Below are 24642 nucleotides of genomic sequence, written 5' to 3' on the forward strand. Positions count from 1 at the left end.
AGCCCCTTATGAATTTTAAATGTTTCAATGAGATCACCTTTCATTTTTCCAGATACTAGGGAATGTAGGCCTAGCCTACTCCATCTCTCCTCATGGGACAATCCCCTCATTTCAGGAATTAGTCTCGGCTCATACAGAATATGAATACAATCAAAAAATTTCTAGAAAGAATACCTTTCGTAAGTTGGCAGTCATCGGGGGAAGAGGGCGAATTTTAACTTCTATCACCAGACGAAAACCAGGCGATATTGAGTCAGTCACCCATTTTAAACCTCAGGCAATTTTCTCTCCTTTGACTTCAATGGCAAAGAAAATTGGACAGATTGTAAAATGGGCAGCTAATTCACTATCAACTGTTTTTAGCCCTATGATAAAAGTTAAAATACTCCCATAATTCTTTTATTTAAATAAGCTAATAAATACTAACAAAGCGACAATATGAGGGTAACAGAGTTAGATACAAAGAATACTTTGTGCTTTGCCCAGAGGGTGATAATGAACAAAGATGCTTTTCATCACATTAGCACTTGTTTTTGCTTAAATTGGAACCGATGTTGAGGTTAACAAAAGACAAAAGTATATGACTACAGGGCTGAGTGTGAGCACAAGGTAAATATACACCTTGTATGTATGAACGTGGGTAAATACATGCTCATCTGGTGCTAGTTTAACCTGAATTAATAATCCTTTTTTCTGTTTTTATTCATTCATGAAATTGCTGGGCATTGCTGGCAAGATCAGCATTTATTGCCCATCCCTAATTGCCCTTGAAAAGGTGGTGGTGAGCTGCCTTCTTGAATACAACTGAGTGATTTCCTAGACCATTTCAGGGAGCAGTTATGAGTTAATCACATTGTTATGAATTTGGAGTCATATATAGGCCAGAGCGTGTAGGAATGGCAGATTTCCTTCCCTAAGCAAAATTAATGAACCTGATGGGTTTTTATGGCAATCTGGTTGTTTCATGGTCACTATTACTGATACTAGCTTTTTATTTCTAGAGTATTTCTAGACTTTAAGAATCATTGAGAATGGAACTATTTAGTGAACAATGTCTAAGGTTCTCAAGGTCACTAATACAGAGGGGTTTGGTTAAATGTCGTTGCGTTGTCCTGCTGTTAATGCAATTGACAGGAATGCAATCCTGCACCTTATATTGATCCTCATTTGCAGCAATGTAGTTTATACGAAAGACCGCAAGACAGGAGTCAGGGAACCGAATCGACAAATGCAACTACAGAGCAGCCGATAGGTAGGGAACGATAAACAAGGTCAGCATAGTGGCGGCAAAAGAGGGGGGGACAAAATGGACCCTTGACTCAAAGACACAGAAAATATCAACAGCTGTAGTGCTATTTTGTAGAATAATGCAGGAAACGTAAAACCATTGGCACGAACCTTCACTTAACTGAAATAAAAAGTTGTTTAATGTTATAGTCATAGAGATACAGCACTGAAACAGGCCCTTCGGCCCACCGAGTCAGTGCCGACCAACAACCACCCATTTATACTAATCCTACATTAATCCCATATTCCCTACCATATCCCCACCATTCTCCTACCACCTACCTACACTTAGGTAAATTGACCATTGTAAATTGCCCCATCAACCTTCAAGTCTTTGGCTGTGGGAGGAAACCGGAGCACCCAGCAGAAACCCACGCGGTCACGGGGAGAACTTGCAAACTCCCCACAGGCAGTACCCAGAATCGAACCGGGGTTGCTGGAGCTGTGAGGCTGCGGTGCTAACCACGGCGCCACTGTGCCACCCACAAAGTGATCAGAACTGTGGTTGGCATCTAGGGTACAAAACATTGACCTGGCGTATACAGTGCTGAAAAAATGAGTGTGAGAGACCATTAGATGTAGTCAAAGTCATGTCTACTGGAACACCGCAAGACATGCTGGAGTAAGTTAGCTTTCCTCACAGCTTGGAAAAGGGAACAACTGTAATTGCAGCCATCACCGGAATCTCCGTCTCACAGTGACATTAATTATAGTGAATCAGAAACTTTCCATTGATATTAGTGCTCTGTCACTCATGGGTTACAGAGAGGATTTGGGTATAAATTTTGCTCAAGACTTAGCACAAAAGGAATCAACAAAAGAGATCAGACACCCACTCCTGGTGGAAATGGAAGTTTCACTTGTCAAAAATACTGGTGCACCAATTTAAGATGCTGAATCAATTCAACTTCTGCTGTTTTATCTTTTGTTAAGAGGCATTTTTCCCATTCCCTTATCACCCATAGAAGACAGGCACGCACCTACTCTCAGGCTACCTTTCACAGTGGGTCACTACACAGAAATTTTGGATTTACAAAAAAGAATGTAATTCAGCCTATCATGCCTGTGCTCATGCTAGTTCTGCATTAGAGTTAGCAACTGTAGTTTTGTTTCCCAGCTCTTCCCCTGCATCCTCTAATACTTTTTCTCAAGTGCTTAGCACGTTCTGCTGTTAAGACTGAACATGCACAAATCAACTTTTTCTTTTGCTGGAGTACAGACTGTGCTGTATGTACCAAAAGTTTATGACTTCAAGTTCAAATGAAAGATCAGGAATCCTGGGGTGTAAACGGAAAGCGACTTGTCAGTAGGGAGGATGAAAGTGAAACTATTCTCAGAACACACACACGCACACATATCTATAAATGGGCAGACCACACTCCAAGGGCTGTATTTAATAGTACCACCGCCAAAAGTGGCAGCGGGCAGCCCGCATGTGCGGATTGCGCACTGCCACGATGTAGCATGCAGCAGCACATTTGAATACGCCAGTCGACCCGTTTCCCTACCACCCCCCCCGCTTCCCCATCACGTGGTGGAGGGGGGCAGGCTCTGCGATTCTGGCAATAACGTCAATTGATTTGTGAGCAGGTGTTGCACCATCTTTAAAAGGCAGCCAGCTCTGCCTAAAAGCTCTTCTTACATTTTGATTGTGCTGCTGGAGCAGAACATCCAGGAGTGCTTGCAGCATTGCACCAGGTTTGAAGCAGCACCCCGGGAAGCCCAGTGCGAATGTCGGACGTGCGAGGTTTAGCAATGCCTCCCTACTCACTCTCCTCCAGGCTGCAAGGGAAAGGTGGGAGGTCCTTTCCCCCAGTGATGGCAAGAAGAGGCCCTCCCACCCGACCAAGCAATCCTGGATGGAGATCGCAAAGGAGTAAGCTACCGTGGGGTCATCCAACGAGACTGGGTCCAGTGCAGGAAGAGGGTCAACGATCTCATGTACTTGGCAAAGGTAAATGGCATGTTGCAGAACGACTTTGTTTGAGGTGGGTGTCCCCACACGGTATGCCACATAGCTGCCACTGCCATGTCAAAGACAGGGAGGTCGGGGAGGATTGATGCCACATGACTGGCTGCATATGTGTACCAAGCCACCCTTGTTTGCACCCCAGAGCATGTCACACCCATGACAGGGTGAGTCCGTGTACCAGACTAAGCTTCCCCTACCTGTTGTTGAAGCGCTCATATTGTTAAAAGCATTATGTTGATGTTTAGCAATGTTCAATATCTGCATCCTTGCTCTTCCAGGCAAAGAGGGCACACAATAGTAGGGAGGCATGCGGGACGGGGGACGGGCTGCCAGACCTGAGGCCGCTCACAAGCCGAAGAAGAGGCAATGGAGCTAGGCGGCAGCCAGCAAGCACGTAATGTTTCGGACGTGGACTTGGGGACCCGGGTGAAGATTGATTTTTGACAAACACAATGATTCCCAATAACATTTCATATGCAGATACTATGCTGCCATTGTTGCGACAACTGTACCATAAAACCCATCTGTTCCTCACATTGTATCTTGCAGGGCGATGCTCTGAGTCAGCACTGGAGGCCCTGGAGACTTCCAGGACCTCTAAGGAAGAGACAACCCCAGAGGATGCAGAGTCGCATGACACTCCTGCACGTTCCACCAGCGCAGATACACTCACCTTGGTGGGAATCCGTTCGGCTTTAGAGTCTAGGTCACAAGCTGGTGAGAGCACCACACGCGCCTGAACAACTGACTGAGACTGAGAAAGGCAATGCCTCTGGCAGTCGGAGGACTGTGGGTGTCAAGCCTATGTTGAGCCCCAGGCTGATCAGCTCCTGGTGTCGGCAGCACAGGACATGCTGGAGTTGCAGAGAGAGTAACGGCAACATCTGACAGAGATGCCAGAGGCCATGTGTGCCTTGAGTGGATGGTGGGGGAGTCCTTCCAGGCCATGACAGCTGCCAGATGCCAGGCATTTGAGCTATTGGCCTCATCCAGCGAGAGATTGGCGACCCGCATGGAGAGCACATTCCACTGATACGCGCTGACCTGCAAACCCTTGCCTTGGCCAAGAACCTGACGCAGCAGTGGCAACGGGAGAGAGGGACAAGGGGCCTGGAGAGTGTTTCTGCTCAGTCCTTCTCGGGAGAGCAGCGAGGTTCTTACGAGCCCAGAGAGGGAGGAGGCGAGCCTGCGCTCCACATCTGGGGTCCCCCCTCAGGGTGGGCATCGGTTCCTCAGTCCCTCCCATCGTTAAGTCCAGCACCAGCAGCCACAACCCTGAGGACAGCTCTGTACTGGTGAAGGAGGCCCTCAGGCAGCCGGGACCCTCCAGGCCTCAGGTGTCCAGAGGACGACCGCCGGAGTCATCCAAAGCCAAGTAGCATCCTGATCAGCAGCCTGCCTTCAGTCAAGCTGCTAGCGCAGAGGTCACACCGTGAAGAAGCACCCACAAACAGTTCAAAAAGACACCTTCACACCATGGGTGAGACGCCTATGTCACACTCAATATAAGTAAATGTGCTTTTCTAACAAGTGTAGCCTTTCCTGTGTGAATGACGCATGCCACCATGTACCGATTATGTGTCCTCCCAATACATCATTGGCCCGACAGTACCACCAATGTAAGGAATATCATTGCCATGCCAATATACATGATGTGGCACTGCACGGATGCAGTCACATGGGCAACGGCTCAGTCAGCTGCTGCTAGTAATGCTGGAGAGACGGATGTCACAGACGCAGAAGACTTCAGACAAAGTGAAGGATGTTGGTGTGTTGTGGGGAGCATATGTTGCACTTCAGGGATTGTAGAAGCGCTCAGTGATCAGGCATGTTCTGGCATCCCTTACTCACTGCTCCGTCATGTTGGCCCTCCATCACTACGCCCCGTACTCCTATGCTTGGTTGTTCCAAGATGCCCTGTATCCTCATTGTCCAAGGATATCTCCTGCTCCAGTACCACATCATCCTGGAAGGCCTCCCTGCTCTGTACTGCGAGGTGGTGCATAATGCAGCATACAACAACAATGCACCCAACCCTGTCTGATTCATATTGTAGGGCCCCACCTGATCTATCGAGGCAGCGGAAGAGCATCTTCAGCATGCCGACATGCTGCTCGATGGTAGCTTGGGCGGAGCCGTGGCAGGCATTGGATCGCTCTTCTGCATTGCCGCTGGAGTTCCTCACCAGTGTCAGAAGCCATGTCAGCAAGGAGTAGCCCTCGTTCCCAAGAATCTACCCCTGAATCTGAGCCGGTGCAGTGAACAGCAGGGGCACCTGGGACTGGCGCAGTATGAAGGAGTCATGGCAGCTGCTTGGGAAGCAGCACACACTTGCAGGAAGTGCTTCCTGTGGTCGCACACTAGCTGCACATTGAGTGAGTAGAAGCCCTTTCGATTGAGGAATGTGGCTGGTTGCTCTGTTGGAGCCTTGATGATCACATGCATGCATTCGATGACTCCTTGCACCTGTCTGAATCCTGCAATGGCCCCAAATCCAACGATCCTCTCGGCCTGACTCTCAGGGTCTGTCCAGAAGTGCACATAATCGCCGGTCCTCCTGAACAAGGCATCGGTGACCTCCCTGATACAGTGATGCATTGCTGATTGCGAAACCCCACACAAGTCGCCAGTGGATACCTGGAATGATGCGGAGGAGTAGAAGTTTAGAGCCACTGTCACTTTGAGGGCCAGTCATAGGATGTCCACCAAAGCCCATTGGCTGCAGGTCATCATTCAGCAGTGCACACAGATGTGTTACCACCTCTCTGGACATCAACAGTCGTCTCTGACACTAGCACTTTGACATCTGCAGCTAAGTCATGCGGGTCCTATAGACCCGCTGGCTTGTCTGGACTCGAATGTGCCTTAGTGGCTGCTGCTGCTCGCATCTAGGAGCTTCCACAGGGGGCTGCGCCTGTCTCTTGGTTCTGCTTCCAGCGGATATGCCTCATCACAACACAAGGATTCAGAAAGACAGGGTGGACCAGCCCCATCTCTAAGCTGGAGGTCAACTCGGTTCCTTCACAAGATCAATGACTCCTATCTGAGCAGAGAGTTCTGTGAATTGGTGCTTCAGCTGCATTCCGGCAGGAGCTGTATGGCATGACTGCCAGCCTTATCTTTAAATAAAAGTGGAGCACCCTGACCACTGCCATATCATTCCTCTTGCCTGGATTGGAACACTGGCAAGATGACCTTACAACGCTTAACATTTGTGCCCTCCACCCCACATAAAGGACTCATCGACTTCCATTGTTTCCCGCCTCCCCCAAACATCGTTGACCGACTGCAGGGACAGCCCCCTTCACCCCGCCCCCCAGACATTCAAGGGTGCAGAGTTGCCCCCTCTACAGAACAAGGGTATGGGGTACCCCCCTTCATGAATGCATAATTGAGACCCCCTTCACAACAGACACCCACCCACCTTCACAGGCTCCGAGGACTGAGGCCTCAGCGGCACCGGCTTTTCTGGGACATGAAAGTGAAAGCACGTGAGTGCTGCACGTCCAGCTGAAGATCGTAAACTGATGGTTGAATCACACCGGGATGAATATTATTGTATGAAAGAGGCAATTTAAATATTTCAAGTTGGGTCCTGTCGCCGAGTGACCGGTGGTGGGGGGGCCGCCATGGAGCCTCGCTGCTGCTGGGAAGATGGGGCCCAGCCCTCCCGGCGTCGGGCTGCTGCTGGAACAATCTTCCGGCCCTCTTCCCACTCCCCGCCATGGAGCCCGATGTTGGGAGCTCAGTAAAATCTGGCCCAGCTCTCTGATAATCTTAGAAATCTCAACAATAGAGTTGATGAATTATGAATTTTTATTAAACAAACTGGGTTTATACAGGAAAGGTGAAAATATTATACCTTTATCCTTACATTGCAGGACTGCTCATGGAATCCTATAGTACAGGAGGCCAGTTGTTCCATCTTTCCTGTGCCAGCTGTTTGAAAGAGCTATCCAATTAGTCCCATTCCATCACTCTTTCCCTAAAGCCCTGCATTTTTTTCCTTTGCAAGTATTTATCTAATTCCCTTTTGAAAGTTACTACTGAATCTGCTTTGACCACCCTTTCATGCAGTGCATTCCAGATTATGACAATTCACTGATTAAAATAATTCTCTTCAACACAGAGCTATTAAACCTTCTCTGCTTTAAGGAAAACAATACCAGCTTAGAGTCATAGAGTCATCTCCACAAAACTGAAGTCCCTCCTCTCAGCATCATGCTGGTAGATTTCCTCTGAACCTTCTCCAAGACCTTGACATCCTTCCATGTGGAAGTGCCGCTGGAATATGATCTGGCTCCCCCGGTTCAACATACACCCCGGGTGGATTTAGAAATGGTCAAAAACAGAACAATTCAAATGTTACGGCTTTTACCAATCTGACCACGAACCATTCTCCAGTGTTCGCAAAAGTCTGCTTAGACCAGCAATTTAGCCAAATATGGAACCCTGATGGGATGCAGGAGTTACAGGGACAACTTACCTTTTCCAAAAGGTGGTTTGCCTTGGAGGACGTATACCTTGCCTGAAATTACAGTGGTACTTCTTGGCATCAGCAGTGGCTTAGTGGTAGCACGTTCATTTCTGAGTCAGAAGGTTGTAGGTTCAAATTCTACTCTAGAAACTTAGCACGTAATCTAACCCAAAAGATCTCATCGCATGATTCCAAGAGATGGGGAGTTCTCCCTGTGTCCTGGCAAACATTTAACCCTCAACCAACACCAAAAACAGATTATCTAGTCATTTATTGCTTGTGCTGTTTGTAGGACCTAGTTGTGCACATATTGGTTGCTGCGCTGCCTACACTATAGCAGTAACTAGATTTCAAAACTTTAGCGCTTTGGGACTTCCTGATGTTGTGAAAGGCACTATATAAATACAAGTCTTTTTTCTTAATATGTAGGAGATTAGAGTCTCCTGAATCTAGGCAGGTTATTTTATTAATTGGGATGTATTGTGTCACGTAGCATTTTTGCAACCTTTAGAGCAAAACTTTACCAAACAAATTCAATACTGTGCATTTGCTGTATAATTTATAGATTTTTAAAAAGTGAATTTCCGGTGTTACTCAGGTAGAGGAACCCAAATTCTGATTAAAAAGGCCTGTATTTCATAAAGTAGCCTCTGCCTTCTGATAAATGCAGCCAGAATTTTCCATCAGCTTTGAATTTCTCCACAAGAGCAGGTCACAATTCCATGACTTAAAATTCTATTTAGTTGATATGTACAAAAGTCGAGATCCTTTGATCGTGGCAGAAACATACCTAAAATTTTAGGCCAGATGCCAAATTTAGAGCAACCTAATCCTGGACACCATCAAATTTTGCAACAGCCGATCAGTCACTGAGGCATTGAGACCTGGATGTATCCCTTAACGCTCCAAATAGGTAATGCTAAAACTAGGTCAAATACTAGAGCAGGAATTAAACCCATCGGTATTTTTGCTTTCAGAAAATGCTGCAACAACTTTATAATCTTAAAAACTGAGCCCTGCCCTTCCACCGTTCAATAAACTAACTAATGGTACACCAGAAAGTGCCAGGTTTGATCTTTGCTCTGTATTCAGTCAATCAAAGCCAGGGGGGCAGGTGTAACACTACAGCTGGCTCCAATGACATTGGGCTAGATAGGGAAAAGAAAACAGCTAAGGCTCCCACTCAACACTCGTCAATGACTTCTGCTGCAAAGTGTACATGTACAGATGCTCACTGGGTTTGAGTGAATATGATGCTACAGGTACACTTGGATGAAATACACAGAGACGTTTGTGCCAGAGATCTGTACCCCAAAAAGCATGGTCAATCTGCAGTGGTGGGGCCGCATAACAGGTAGGAGAGGTAATTAATTAATCAGGGTATTGCACTCACCGCTGGACAGTGGCTTAGGCTATAAACTACAGAATACAGAACTGATTTATTAAAAAAATATTAGTAACAGACAATACAGCAGGTTGCAGTGTTATACACCTCCTAAACGAAAAATGATGTGAGACAGCCCTTGCATATTACAGGCGTTGCCCAGCACTTCATTTTAATTTAAATCAAAAGCAAAATACTGCAGCTGCTGAAAATATGAAAACAAACATAGAACAAGCTAGAAATAGTCAGCAGGTCAGGCAGCAGCTGTGGAGAAATAAAAGTTAATCAGCTGACATTTCAGGTCCACTGAGGAAGAAGGGAAAAATTAGAGATGACCAGTTACACAAATCATTGGTAAAACCCAACAAAGAGTGTCAACTAATGTCTTATACAAAAGCAACAATATAATTTTGCACCTTGTACAACATCTCCAACCATATTGGTTTTCCTCATGTTACGCCTGGATCTGTTTTTTTATTTAGAGATACAGCACTGAAACAGGCCCTTCGGCCCACCGAGTCTGTGCCGACCAACAACCACCCATTTATACTAACCTTACAGTAATCCCATATTCCCTACCACCTACCTACACTATGGGCAATTTACTAGAGCCAATTTACCGATCACCTGCAAGTCTTTGGCTGTGGAAGAAAACCGGAGCACCTGGTGAAAACCCATGCGGTCACAGGGAGAACTTGCAAACTCCGCACAGGCAGTACCCAGAATCGAACCCGGGTCCCTGGAGCTGTGAAGCTGCGGTGCTAACCACTGCGCACTGTGCCCGGTTATAAACTAATTGAGAGTATTACGACTGAGACAAGAGGAGTGCACTGTCTTTTTTAGTTCCACTTCTCCACAGGTCACAATATCTCTTTTAATGATTACCCAATTACCGATACAGCCAATCATATTGTATGACCAGCTGAGAAAGGTGTCTCGGGGTTCCTTTCAGCCTTCCCCCGGTCTTACTGTAACAGGATTTAATTTTAAACACACCGTGTTTTAATCTCCCCCTTGGTGAATCCTTGTTCAACGCTTTCCAATTATAAGGCAAAGAAATGAGCACAAACAGGCTTTCTTAGTTTTAAAGAAGAAAAGTGAAATTTATTAAAACTTAAACTCTAATTCGGTTATCTACAGATACACGCCGCGTCCCACGCTAGCATGCATACACAATATGCACATGCAAATAGAGACAGAAAAGAGAAGAAAAATAGTGAGGTTTGAGGCAATCTCTGAAGAGGGGTTTTTGTTACTGTGCTTCGAGCTTGCTGTAGTCCTTACTTGTAGGTAGATCTTGCTTTTTGTTGGGGTCCAGTATTCTTCTTAAACCTTGTTCACTGTAGGAGACTTTTCTCTCTTAGGGTTTATATGTCTTCAATGGATTCCGAAGCTGGTGAGAGAGATGAGAGCAGGCAGGAGAGACTGGGGTGAGCCAGCCACGAGAGGTCTTTTCAGTCCAGGAGCAAACAGCTTTCTAAGTTCAAATTCTCTGTGGCAGGTTAAAAAAAAACTTGCAACAGTCAGTTAGTCATGTGACTAAACTGCTTTGACCACGTCTGTTTGTGTATTTGGCCATCTGAGCAGGCAATCTGGCATGCCAGCTCCTCTACCTTCAATGTATGGTAATCAAAAATCCACTGTGGATTGAATGCATCAGGGAATGGTCTTTTGTCCCTTTTAAACACTGTCTGTAAATATGCAAATATATTTCCAGTCTGGTGTTGCTTTCTTTTAAAAAAAAATGTTCTTTCTTTATTCCAGTAACAATTTAAAAATCAATGTTCATGTGGCAAAATTAATGTGCCTCATTCTTGGCAGATGGAGCCCAACATGACACCTCCCCACCCAGGGGAATAAAATGCAGTTTGAAAAATAAACAGTGCATTTCATTAAAAGGTTTGAGATAAATACAAGATACAGAAAGAAAAACTATGCATTTCTCTCATTCATAATTCTTAAAGCTTATTAAAATTGTCTTTTCTGGGTGCCAGTGCTGCTTTAATTTCCCCCTTTTTGGCATTCCCGTAGCCATGTGGTTCTCTGGGGAAGCTTTTCTTCAGTTTACCCATTGCCATGACTGCTTAGGGTCTTGGTTCCATTGAGGTTATTTTTTTTCCCCAGAAGAGTTAGTAGTGGGCAGGTCGATCCTGAACTCTCTTTCAGTGCATTGCTGAGTCATGCAAAGGCTTTTAACTTCAGGGGATGAGTGGTTCCCTTTTTCTCTGACTGTGGGGGAGGATTCTTTGTTAATCTCCCCTTTGTTCTATGGGACACTCCTACCTGTAGGTATTTGTGCATACTCGACTGCACTCTATTGTGGCACTTGACTAGGTGAGATATCACTCTCACAGTTTCTGTGTGCCCTAGAGATCTCTCGTTGTCTCTGTAGCTTCCTGTAAATGCTGTTAGCTACTTTGGTGGGGTGCTTCTAGAGTCTGCATTTACGTAGGAGATGTGGGGTCTAACCTTTCAAATTTTTCGGGGTTGGCTGACAAGGCAGTAGGAGTTTTCATCCAGAATTCCTCCCGGACTTCCTTTAACCTGCTCTCTTGGCCACTTTTTCCCCTTCTCTTTCTAAACTTTTGCCAGCCGTCTGTCTGCCTGTCCCCTTTTGTTCTCGGCAAAACCTCAAACCTCAAACAGTGTGTCGTCCTCCTGACCTCCATAAACATTGACATGTAGCTTCTCTGTAACCATTTTTCCCCAAGTCATCAAGGGTTATGCTGTTTTCTGAGCCCAAATCACAGGTGGCCTCCAAACAACAACTACTCTTGTTGGTGAACTTGGTAACAAAAAAAACACATCCATGGAATCTTTTCAGTTTTAACACAAGTTCTCAAAAAAATAATTAAAAACAACACTTCCATCCTTGGAAGAACGTAACACCATTTTTAAATGCGTTTCATTACAAAGAGTGAAAAGCAGATGAAAGAAAATTAAAACACATTTACACACTTATTCTCATTCACTCTTCACCTGTAGCTAATACAAGTCAGCTTTTACCATCTTTGCATTCAGATAACTCAAAGCAAAGTTAGATTCTAGACAAAGCATCCGCAGTTACATTATTTTTTTCCCATAATGCGGATAATCTTTAAATAATGCTACAATAGTAAACTCCATCGGAATATTCTGACATTCCAGTTTTTGAATTTTTTCACAAAGACTAGGGGGTTATGATCAGTATATATCAGTGTTTTTCTGTAGTCGTGGTGGGCATAGACTTCAAAATACTAAAGAGCTAGTAATAAGCCCAGGGTGTCTTTTTCCACTGTTGAATATCTTTTTTGGTGTCGATTCAGCTTTTTGGAAAAGTATCCCATTGGCTTTTCTATGCTTTATTCATCATCTTGTAACAGGACTGCACCGACCCCCAGGTCACTGGCATCAATTGCTACTTTGAAGGGTTTAGTGAAATTTGGAGTAGCCAACATTAACCAAAATGGCTTTCAGCCTCTCAAAAGATGCTTGGCACTCCCTTAACCATACTACCTTGGTTTTTTTTGTAGCAAATCTGTCAGTGGAGCAGCTATAATATTAAAGTTTGGTACAAACTTGTGGCAGAAACCACCCACCCCCACCAAAAAACCTCATGATTTCCTGATTAGTCCTAGGGGTAGGGAACTCCACCAATGCTTGTACTTTTGCTGTTCTTAGCAACACTTGTCATTGTTCTACTACATGTTTGAGGTAGATTACTCTGGCTTTTGCAAATTCACTTTTGGCAAGGTTTGTCACTAAATCAGCCAATTGTAATTTTCTGAACAGAGCTTCTAGTTGTTCCAAGTATCACTGTGTACCAGCACATCATCAAGGTAAACCACACAGTTAGGAACACTGGCTACCACTTGGTTCATTTGTCTCTGAAAATTGGCAGGGGCATTTTTTAGTCTGAATGGCAACACTCGGCATTGGAGAAGACTGTCTGGTGTGACAAAGGCTGATATTTCTTTAGCTCGGGGTGTTAAAGGAACTTGTCAGTATCCCTTTAACAAATCTACTTTTGTAAGAAACGAGTCACTGCCCGCTCTGTCATTACAGTCTTCCAAGCAAGGAATTGGGTAGGAGTCTGCCTTTTTACTGCATTAACCTTTCTGTAGCCTATGCAGAATCGAGCTGAACCATCAGGTTTAGGCTCCAACACCACTGGGGAACTCCAGCTGTTTTGACTGGATTCAATTAGATGGTTTTCCAACATGTATTGGATTTCTGCTTTCACCTGGGCCTGTTTCCATGGATTTAAGCGATAAGGATGTTGTTTATAGGAAAGGATTCCCCTATATCCACATTATCTGTGGCAAAGCTATACATTGTCGCTTGTCCCTAGAGGGAAAAAAAGACTGAGTGACATCACTGGAAATCTGCAAGGTGATCTGCAAGGCTGGGTAAGTAACAGCTGTTAGTCAATTTAAATAGCTTAAAAAAAGTAAAGTTTTTTTTTTGAAAAAAGACCTCAAGTGATAAAGTGAGTACTAGTGTTTTTTTTTTAATGAGTGTAATTTAGATTGTAGTGGGTAGTGTTTGGAGTAGAACAAGGTCCCGAGTGTAATTGCTATTTTTTTTTAAAGGGAGTAACTAATTAATCCAAAGGTAAGTCATGGCAGGAGAGCTCACATCCGTGATATGCTCCTCCTGCGCTACGTGGGAAATCAGGGACGCTTCCAGACCATGTGTGCAGGACGTATATCCAGCTGCAGCTACTGGCTACCCGCATTACGGAGCTGGAGCTGCGGGTGAATTCACTGTGGACTGTCCGCGATGCTGAGGCCGTTGTGGATAGCACCGCAGGTAATGGCTGCACAGGCAGAAAAGGGATGGGCGACCACCAGGCAGATTAGTAGCCGCAGGCAGGTAGTGCAGGAGTCCCCTGCGGCCATCCCCCTCTCAAACAGATATACCGCTTTGGATACTGTTTGGGGTGGGGGGTGGATGGCCTCGCTGGGGAAAGCAGGAAGAGCCAAGTTCACGGCACCACGGATGGCTCTGCTGCACAGCAGGGAAGGAAAAGGAGTGCAAGAGCTATACTGATTGGGGATTCTATCGTAAGGGGCACAGATAGGCGTTTCTGTGGCCATAACCATGACTCCAGATGGTATGTTGCCTCCCTGGTACTAGGGTCAAGGATGTCACAGAGAGGCTGCAGGATATTCTGAAGCGGTAGGGTGAGGTTATGGTACAGACTGGTACCAACAACATAGGTAGAAAGAGGGATGAAGTCCTGCAACAAGAGTTTTGGGAGCTAGGTAACAGATTACAAAGCAGGACCTCAAAAGGTTGTAATCTCTGAATTACTCCTGGTGCCACGTGCTAGTGAGTATATGAATAGGAGGATAGAGCAGATGAATGTGTGACTGAAGAGATGGTGCAGGAGAAAGGCTTTAGTTTCCTGGATCACTGGGTCTGTTTCTGGCAAAGGTGGGACCTGTACAAGTTCGACGGGTTGCACCTAAACCAGAACGGGACCAAAATTCTTGCTGTCTATGCTGACCATCAACCACCCATTTATACTAATCCTACCTTAATCCCATTACCCTCTCACATCCCCACTTTCCCTCAATTCCCCTACCACCTACCTATACTAGCAGCAATTTATAATGGCCAATTTACTTATCAACCTGCAAGTCTTTGGCTGTGGGAAACCGGAGCACCCGGCGAAAACCCACGCAGTCACAGGGAGAACTTGCAAACTCCGCACAGACAGTACCCAGAATCAAACCCGAGTTGCTGGAGCTGTGAGGCTGCGGTGCTAACCACTGTGCCACCTGTTAAGGCACAAGGGAAAAATGCAAGGCTGGATTGCATCTATTTTAATGCAAGGCATTAGTAAGACAGATGAATTGAGGGCGTTGATTAGCACATGGGATTATGATATTGTTGCAATCACAGAGACATAGTTCAAGGAGGGGCAGGACTGGCAGCTCAATATTCCAGGGTATAGAATCTTCAGGCGTGACAGGGGAGGGAGTAAAAGAGGAGGTGGCATTGCACTGTTGATCAAGGATTCAATTACTGTAGTAAGGAGGGATGATATCTTAGAAGGTTCCTCAAATGAGGCCATATGGGTAGAACTTAAAAACAAAAAGGGGTCAATCACTTGGCTGGGAGTGTACTACAGGCCTCCAAACAGTCAAGGCGAGATAGAGGAGCAGATATGTAGGCAAATCTCAGAGAAGTGTAAAAATAATAGGGTAATAAAGTAGGAGATTTCAACTTCCCCAATATCAACTGGGATAGTATTAGTGTAAAAGGCTTAAGGGGGCGGAATTCTTAAAAAGCATACAGGAGAGCTTTTTGAGCCAGCATGTAGAAAGTCCTACAAGAGAAGGGGCAGTACTGGACCTAATCCTAGGGAATGAAGCTGGACAAGTGGTAGAAGTGTCAGTGGGAGAGCATTTCGGGGATAGTGACCATAACTCTAAGATTTAAGGTAGTTATGGAAAAGGACAAAGACGGGCCGGAAATAAAGGTACTGAATTGGGGGAAGGCCGATTTCAAAGTGATAAAACAGGTGCTGGCCAAAGTGGACTGGGAGCAGCTACTTGTAGGAAAGTCTACATCAGACCAGTGGGAGTCATTCAAAGAAGAAATAGTGAGAGTTCAGAGTGAACATGTACTCGTTAAGCTGAAGGGTAGGACCAACAAGTCCAGGGAACCGTGGATGTCAAGGGATATAAAGGATTGGATCAGGAAAAGAAAAAGGAGGCTTATGGCAGATTCGGAGCGCTGAAAACAGCAGAGGCACTAGAGGAGAGCAGAAAGTGTAGGGGGGTACTAAAAAACGTAATTAGGAGAGCGAAGAGGGGGCATGAAAAAACACTGGAGGGCAAGATAAAGGAAAATCCTAAGGCATTTTATAAGTATATTAAGGGCAAGAGGATAACCAGGGAAAGACTGGGGCCCATTAGGGACCAAAGTGGCGATCTCGGTGTAGAGCCGGAGGAGATAGGTGAGGTTTTAAATGATTACTTTACATCAATGTTCACTATGGAGAAGGACGATGTAGGTGTCGAGATCAGGGAGCGGGATTGTGATATACTTGAACATATTAGCATTGAAAGGGAGGAAGTATTAGCTGTTTTAGTGGGCTTAAAAGTGGAAAAATCCCCAGACCCAGATGAGATGTATCCTAGGCTGCAATGTGAGGCAAGGGAGGGGATAACAGGGGCTCTGACATAAACTTTCAAATCCTTTCTGGCCACAGGAGAGGTACCAGAGAATTGGAGGACAGCGCATGTGGTATCATTATTCAAGAAGGGCAGCAGGATAAACCAGGTAATTACAGGCCGGTGAGTCTAACATCAGTGGTTGGGAAAATATTGGAAAAAATTCTGAGGCACAGGATTAATCTCCACTTGGAGAGGCAGGGATTAATCAGGGATAGTCAGCATGGCTTTGTCAGGGGGGAGATCGTGTCGAACTAACTTGATTGGATTTTTCAAGGCGGTGACTAGATGTGTAGATGAGGGTAAAGCAGTTGATGTAGTCTACATGAACTTCAGTAAGGCTTTTGATGAGGTCCTGCATGGGAGATTGGTTAAGAAGGTAAGAGCCCATGGGATCTAGGGCATTTTGGCAAAGTGGATCCAAAATTGGCTTAGTGGCAGGAGGCAGAGGGTGATGGTCGAGGGTTGTTTTTGCGTGTGGAAGCCTGTGACCAGTGGTGTACCACAGGGATCGGTACTGGGACCCTTGCTGTTTGTAGTATACATTAATGATTTAGACGTAAATATAGGAGGTATGACCAGTAAGTTTGCAGATGACAAGAAAATTGGTGGTGTCGTAAATAGGGAGGAGGAAAGCCTTAGATTACAGGATGATATAGATGGGCTGGTAAGATGGGCAGAGCAGTGGCAAATGGAATTTAATCCTGAGAAGTGTGAGGTGATGCTTTTTTGGAGGACGAATAAGGCAAGGGAATATACAATGGATGGTAGGACCCTAGGAAGTACAGAAGGTCAGAGGGATCTTGGTGTACTTGTCCATAGATCACTGAAGGCAGCAGCACAGGTAGATAAGGTGGTTAGGAAGGCGTATGGGATACGCCTTTATGAGCCGAGGCATAGAATATAAGAGCAGGGAGGTTATGATGGAGCTGTACAAAACACTAGTTAGGCCACAGATGCAGTACTGTGTACAGTTCTGGGCACCACACTATAGGAAGGATGTGATTGCACTAGAGAGGGTGCAGAGGAGATTCACCAGGATGTTGCCTGGGCTGGAGCATTTCAGCTATGAAGAGAGACTGGATAGGCAAGGGTTGTTTTCCTTAGAGCAGAGAAGGCTGAGGGGGGACATGATTGAGATATACAAAACTATGAGGGGCATTGACATGTTAGATAGGAAGAAACTTTTTCCCTCAGCGAAGGGGTCAATATATATATTGAATATGTGTGATTGGGCCTTCTGGATCCCCACATGCCCCGCTATAGGAATTTCATAGGTTATCCTTAATATTTCCTGGCGATACTTTGGCAGTACTACTATCTGATGAACAACCGTCCATTCTTCATCCACATGGTCTGTGAAGAGGTCTCCACTTCCTCATCAGAATCCCATTTTTAATATAGTAGCCTTCCCTTTGCGTCAACTTCAGTTAGGGCTGATTGTGCCATTTTGTTTAACTCTAGATCAGCTTGCTGAGCCTTGATCAGAGAAGACTTATTAAACATTTCTTTCGTATTATCCAAATCCTCAAAGAAAGTTTCAGATATTTGACTATCTGGCTGTGGTCCAATTTTATGTGTGACAATGGAACTTGTTTAGCCATCGTTTGGTTCCTGTATCGAGTTTACCTGCCTCACTTGAAGGATAAGGAGTTACTTTTCCTTTTGACAAGAATTCCCTATAACGCTCACATCCCTGGCACTCACAGCAGTTTTTGTACTTGGCCTTACAGCTGCAGTTAGAGCTACAGTTGATCTGTTGTACTCCCAGTCAGGGTCGCTTTCACTGCACTGGCCTTGTGCACCCCAATATCCCATGGGTTGACCTCGCAACTTACAGCATTCTGCACGAAGGTGTCCCACCTTGCGACAAAGGTAACAGTTAGGCTTTCGGTACTCACTTCCACTCTCAGCATCTTCCTTTCTGGCCACAGGAGGAGATCCCAGGGCATTACCAGCTGTCCGTTCTTGTCCCTGGCGACTAACCTTCCTTTTACCCTCCCACCTTCTATCCTTCTCTGGTTTGTGGGGGTGACAGACAAAGGGTTTAGGCTTGTACACAAGCTCATAATCATCAGCGATTTGTGCTGCTTGTGTGGCTGTTGAAACCTTCTGGTTCTCTAAATGGGTTCTTACTAACGGAGGGAGTGAACTTTTAAATTTTTCCAGGAGAATATTTTCCTAAGGTTCTCATATGTGGCCTCTACCTTTAGTGCCTGCATCCAACGAGCAAAGTTAATTTGCTTTACCCTCTTAAGTATGATACAAGTCTGCCCAGACTGTCTCTGGAGGTTCCGAAGCCTCTGCCTGTACGCTTCAGGGACCAAGTCATAAGCAGCGAGAATAGCCTTTTTTGCCATCTCAGTCCGCAGAAGCCGCCTCTGAAAGCATGGTATAAACTTCATGAGCTGTGTCCCTCAACCTGCTTTGTCCAGGTTTCCTTTTGTCATTTCATCAGTCTGACTATCTTTTCAAAAGAAATGAAAAATGCCTCTAGGTCCGTTTCCTCAAATTTCAGGAGGGCTTGTACAAATGTAAACAGCCCTCCACTGGGTCTTAGGCGGGAGTCAAATCTTTCCCCACTAAAATTTTCACTGGAGTCAAGATCACCTCTTCATTTTAGTACTATCTTTCTTAATTGGAATTCTGTTCCTTCCCTGACTTTCTTTTTGAAATTCAAGCTTAGGTTTTTCCAATTCTATTGCTTTTGCTTTTTTTTTTGGCAAGTTCAAGCTATCTCATCTGCAACTGTATTTTAGCTAATTCAACTATACTACCATGTGATTTGCCGTCTTCTTCGATTTGCAAATGCTGTGCTATTACTGCAATTATGTCTGCTTTCTTAGCTCCTGGTTTTAACTCCTAAACCAACCACTCTGCTAAATCTTTTAGCCTAGCCTTAGTTACGTTTCTCAGATCACTCATGGATACATCTTCCTTCCCCAGAAAGGTCGTAGCAATTGACAAAGACATTCTGGTAGTGTAAACATTAATGCACAAGAAACTTGGTTTTCTCTTTTCCTCTTTTCAATTAGTATCACCCCACTTAGAATTGCATGTCATCATCCGGGATACCCAAAGTCGATATGACTCCAATTAGAAGTTAAAACCGAGGTGGGAGGAGTACACTAGTTCCTAGTTTCGCTTCTCCACAGGCCACAGCATCCCTTTAAATGTTTACCCGGTTACTGATACAGCCAGTCATACACTATTTTTTCTTTATCCACGAACAAAATACACCAACCAGGTTTCTTTAACAAACAACAACATTTTCAGTTTATCAAACAAGATTTAACCAGTAATGAAGTAAAGCATTAACACATCAATTTAAAAAAAAATGCAAGTTCCCATTATAAAAAATTCCCTAATTACACACACAGGGAGAAAAAAAAAATACAGAAATTCACTCTGCCGAGGTCTGTTACAAAAGACGACCAAAAAAAACTACTTTGGCCAAATACTTGCTAATTCTTGACGGAAAAAGATACAAAAGGAAGTCAGTTGTCCCTTTTTTGGTCTGGCATCCGGGTATATGGAGATGGGTCACTGGGTTCATTTCAGAAGCAGTCTGTTCTGGGGATATCGAGAATTATTCTCGCCAACTTTCTGGGAGAAATGTGGCATCATGGTTTTTCGCCAGCACACACTTGAATCACAGGATTTTATCCAGCTTCTCAGGAGCAATATGGCACCAGGGATTTTTTTCCCCATACTGGATCCTGGCAGATTTCTTCAGAAAGGTAGAGGAGGAGATGGTGAGCCAGGTTATTTCTTTTCTCCTTGGCAGGAAAACACCAACTGTCTTCAAACAATGCATATCATAACTCAAACTGAAAACAATGTCCAAATGTAAAGGCAGTTAACCGTGCCAACAAAGGAAGTTAAGGATTGTATAAGATTAAAAGAAAAGGCCAATAAAGTTGCCAGAAATAATAGAAAACCTGAGAATTGGGAGAATTTTAGAATACAGCAAAATAGGATCAAGAAACTGAAAGAAACGAGAATAGAATATGAATATAAACTAGCAAGAAACATAAAAACAGACTGTAAAGGCTTCTATAGGTATGTAAAAAGGAAATGTTTGGCTAAGACAAATGTAGGTCCATTACAGGCAGAGTCAGGAGAATTTATAATGGGGAATAGGGAAATGACAGAGAATTAATAATTACTTTGTGTCGGTCTTCACTGAGAAAGATAAAGAAATCTCCCAGAATTAGAGATCCAAGAGACTAGGGAGAATGAAGAATTGAAGGAAATTAGTACCAGTAAGAAGATTGTCTTGGAGAAATTAATGAGGCTGAAGGTCGATAAGTCCCCTGGACCTGATATTCTACATCCCATAGTGTTGAAAGAGGTAGCTATGGAGATGGATGCATTGGTGATCATCTTCCAAAATTCTTTTTAGAAAGTTTAGGTAGGAGAATTGCCCCATGAACACTCTGGGTGGATATGGCCTCCACTTGAGAGCCCTTCTCCCCATCATCCGCACCCCCTCCTCCAGCAGCTTGTCCTGTGTGTCACCTCAGTTCATTTTCTTTGTCATGCTGTAGTCCAAGAGGAATGCACAGGACTTTACCCATGTCTGCGAGCAAGTACTTTGTGCAGTATCTATTCTAAAGGGTGTGATAAATGGACACTCGAATAATAATGATCTGATTGGGCATAATCGACATGGATTTATGAATGGGAAATCATGTTTGACAAACCTGTTGGAGTTATTTGAGGGTGTTACTAACAGAATTGATAAAAGGGGAGTTGGTGGATGTAGTATACTTGGATTTTCAGAAGGCTTTTGATAAAGTACCCCACCAGCAGTTGGTTAGCAAAATTAAAGCACATGGGATAGGAGGTAATATACTGGCATGGATTAAGGATTGGTTAACAGGCAGAAAAAAGAAAGTTTAGGTAGGACTGTCCCATGAAGAGAGATTGGGGAAACTGGGCCTATATTCTCTAGGGTTTGGAAGAATGAGAGGTGATCTCATTGAAACCTACAAAATGCTTAAAGGGATAGATAAGGTAGATGCAGATGTTTCCCCTGGCTGGGGAGTCCAGAAACGGGTCATTCTTTCATTGGCAGGCTATGACTAGTGGGGTACCGCAAGGATCAGCACTTGGGCCCCAGCTGTTCACAATAAGTATCAATGATTTGGATGTGGGGACAAAAAGTTCACGATGATACAAAATCAGGTGGGAATGTGTGTTGTGAGGAAGATGCAAAGTGGCTTCAAGGGGATTTGGACAGACTTAGTGAGTGGACAAGAACATGGCAGATGGAATATAATGTGGAAAAATGTGAGGTTACCCACTTTGGTAGGAGAAACAGATGTGCAAAGTATTTCTTAAATGGTAAGAGATTAGAAAGTGTAGATGTACAAAGGGACATGGGTGTCCTTGTCAATAAGCCACTGAAAGCTAAAAACTAGCATGCGGGTGCAGCAAGCAATTAAGGCGGCTAATGGTATGGTAGCCTTTATCGCAAAGAGGATGTGAGTACAGGAGTAGTGAAGTCTTGCTTCAATTGTATAGAACCTTGATTAGACAGCACCTGGAATACTGTGTGCAGTTTTGGTCCCCTTACCTTAGGAAGGATATTGTTGCCATAGAGCGAATGCAACAAAGGCTCACCAGACCTGCTCCCAGAATGGCATGACTGTCCCATGAAGAGAGATTGGGGAAACTGGGCCTATATTCTCTCGGGTTTGGAAGAATGAGAGGTGATCTCATTGAAACCTACAAAATGCTTAAAGGGATAGATAAGGTAGATGCAGATGTTTCCCCTGGCTGGGGAGTCCAGAACCAGGGGACACAATTTCAAAATAAGGGGCAAGTCACTTAGGACAGAGATGAGGAGAGATTTCTTTTCTCAGAGGATTGTGAATCTTTGGAATTCTCTACCCCAGAGGACTAAGGAAGCTCAGTCATCGAGTATGTTTAAAGTAGAGCTTGGCAGATTTCTAAATACCAATGACGTAAAGGGATTTGGGGATAGTGTGGGGAAAAGGCATCGAAGTGGATGATCAGCCATGATCGTATTGAATGGCAGAGAAGGCTCGATGGGCTGAATTGCCTACTCCTGCTCCTATGTTCCTATATTCCTAACAAACAAACAGGGAGTCGACCTTCTGACCTCCATAAATCTTGACTTCGCTGTAACCATTCTTCCCCAAGTCACCAAGAGTTCTGCTGTTCTCTGAACCCAAATCACAGGTTGCCTGCAGCACAAGTGGCTTTCAAACAACATCCTGTCCTGTAGGTGAACTAGTTTAAAAATAGTACATCCTCTATGGCAAGTATATCCTTTCTTCGACAAGGAGACCAAAACTGTACACAATGGTGCAGGTGCGGTTTCACACAATTGCAGCAAGACATCTTTGCTCCTGTACTCAAATCCCCTTGCAATGAAGGCCAACATATCATTTGCCTTCTTAATTGCTTGCTGCACCTGCATACTAGCTTTAAGTGACTCATGAACAAGGATACCCAGGTAACTGGACATCAACAGCAACACTTCCTAACCTCTCACCATTTAAGAAATACTCTGCCTTTCTTTTTTTTTCAACCAAAGTGGATCACTTCACACTTATTCACATTATGTTCCATCTGCCATGTTCCTACCCATTCACTTAGCTTGGAACAGACTCCCTTGAAGCCTCCTCACAACTTAAATTTCCTCTTAGTTTTGGGTCATTTACAAATTTAGAAATGTTACAATTGGTCCCCATATCCAAAGCATTTATATAGATTGTGAATAGCTGTGGCCCAAGCACTGATCCTTGCGGTACCCCACTACTAACAGCCTACCATCCAGACAATGACCCATTTATTCCTACTCTCTGCTTTCTCTCTGTTAACCAATTTTCAATTCATTGCAGTATATTACCCCCAACTGTGCTCTAATTTTGTTTACTAACCTGTGTGGGACCTTCTCAAAAATCTTCTGAAAATCTAAATATACCATATCCACTCATTCTCCTTCATTAATGCTACAAGTAATATCTTCAAAAAACTCCAACAGGTTAATCAAACACTATCGCCCTTTCACAAATCCATGTTGACTCTGCCCAATCATATTATTTTCCAAGTGTCCAGTTACCACATCCTTTATAATAGATTCTAACATTTTCCCTCCTACTGCTGTCAGACTAATAGGTCTGCAGTTCTCCATTTTCTGTCTTGCTCCCTTCTTTAATGGTGGGGTTACATTTGCTACTTTCCAGTCTGCCAGAACCCTTCCAGAATCTATAGAATTTTGAAAGATAATCACCAATGCATCCACTATCTCTATAGACACCTCCTTCAGCACTCTGGGATGTACCTCATCTGGTCCAGGGGATTTATCAACTTTCAATTCAATTACTTTTTCGAGTACTACTCCTTTATTGATACTAATTTCTTTCAGTTTTACATTTTTACAAGTCCCTTGGTACCTTAGTATTTAGTTTAGTTTAGAGATACAGCACTGAAACAGGCCCTTCGGCCCACCGAGTCTGTGCCGACCATCAACCACCCATTTATACTAATCCCATATTCCTACCACATCCCCACCTGTCCCTATATTTCCCTACCACCTACCTATACTAGGGGCAATTTATAATGGCCAATTTACCTATCAACCTGCAAGTCTTTGGCATGTGGGAGGAAACCGGAGCACCCGGAGGAAACCCACGCAGACACAGGGAGAACTTGCAAACTCCACACAGGCAGTACCCGGAATTGAACCCAGGTCGCTGGAGCTGTGAGGCTGCGGTGCTAACCACTGCGCCACCCTATCTGGGAGATATTCTGTGTCTTCCTCCGTGAAGGCAGACACAAAGTAATTGTTTAGTCTCTCTGCCATTTCCTCATTCTCCACCACAAACTCTCCTGTCTCCACCTGCAATGGACCCACATTCGTCCTCGATGGTCTTATCTTAGTGTTGATCTGAATTATTTCTGAGGCTATCAAGATGGGACTGGACATTCAATGGTGCAATGAAGCCCCACTTGTACATTACGTAAAAGATAATAAAGCACTACTGGCAAAATTGTTAATCTTTCATTGAGGTGTACAACGCTGCAACCTGCTGCATTGTCTGTTGCTAATTTTTTTTTTAAAAGATAAGCCGTTTCTATAGTTTATAGCCTAAGCCACCGTCCAGAACAGCATTACTTCCACTGCTTCTCAAAGTCTCTATCAGGAGGGGAGTCTGTGTTATATTCTGTAAGCTAAATAGTACAAGGATCTCTGTTCAATCCCTGGGTTCAGTACATCATCAGATATTGGACACAGAAAGCAACACTCCAGCTTGCTTATTGTTTTGTGCCCAATACACAAGTGTAATAAAAACTAAAATTTGAAACAGTTCCATTTGCC

General features: G+C 44.4%; 1 protein-coding gene across 3 annotated transcripts in view; it reads right to left on the reverse strand.

The window, feature by feature from the left end:
• Positions 1 to 24642, reverse strand: part of sumf1 (sulfatase modifying factor 1) — a 157495-nt gene that overhangs the window by 52594 nt on the left and 80259 nt on the right. The window contains exon 8 of one of the 3 annotated variants that reach the window (XM_068051464.1): positions 19615 to 20016. The exons of the other annotated variants lie outside the window; for them this stretch is intronic. Coding sequence (XP_067907565.1) covers positions 19939 to 20016 — 78 coding nt within the window. The 3' untranslated portion in view covers positions 19615 to 19938. Of the gene's footprint in view, positions 1 to 19614; positions 20017 to 24642 lie in introns of those variants that run through there. 3 annotated transcript variants of the gene reach the window in all.

Source organism: Heterodontus francisci, chromosome 19 (assembly GCF_036365525.1).
Source record: "Heterodontus francisci isolate sHetFra1 chromosome 19, sHetFra1.hap1, whole genome shotgun sequence".
Lineage (NCBI taxonomy): Eukaryota > Metazoa > Chordata > Chondrichthyes > Heterodontiformes > Heterodontidae > Heterodontus > Heterodontus francisci.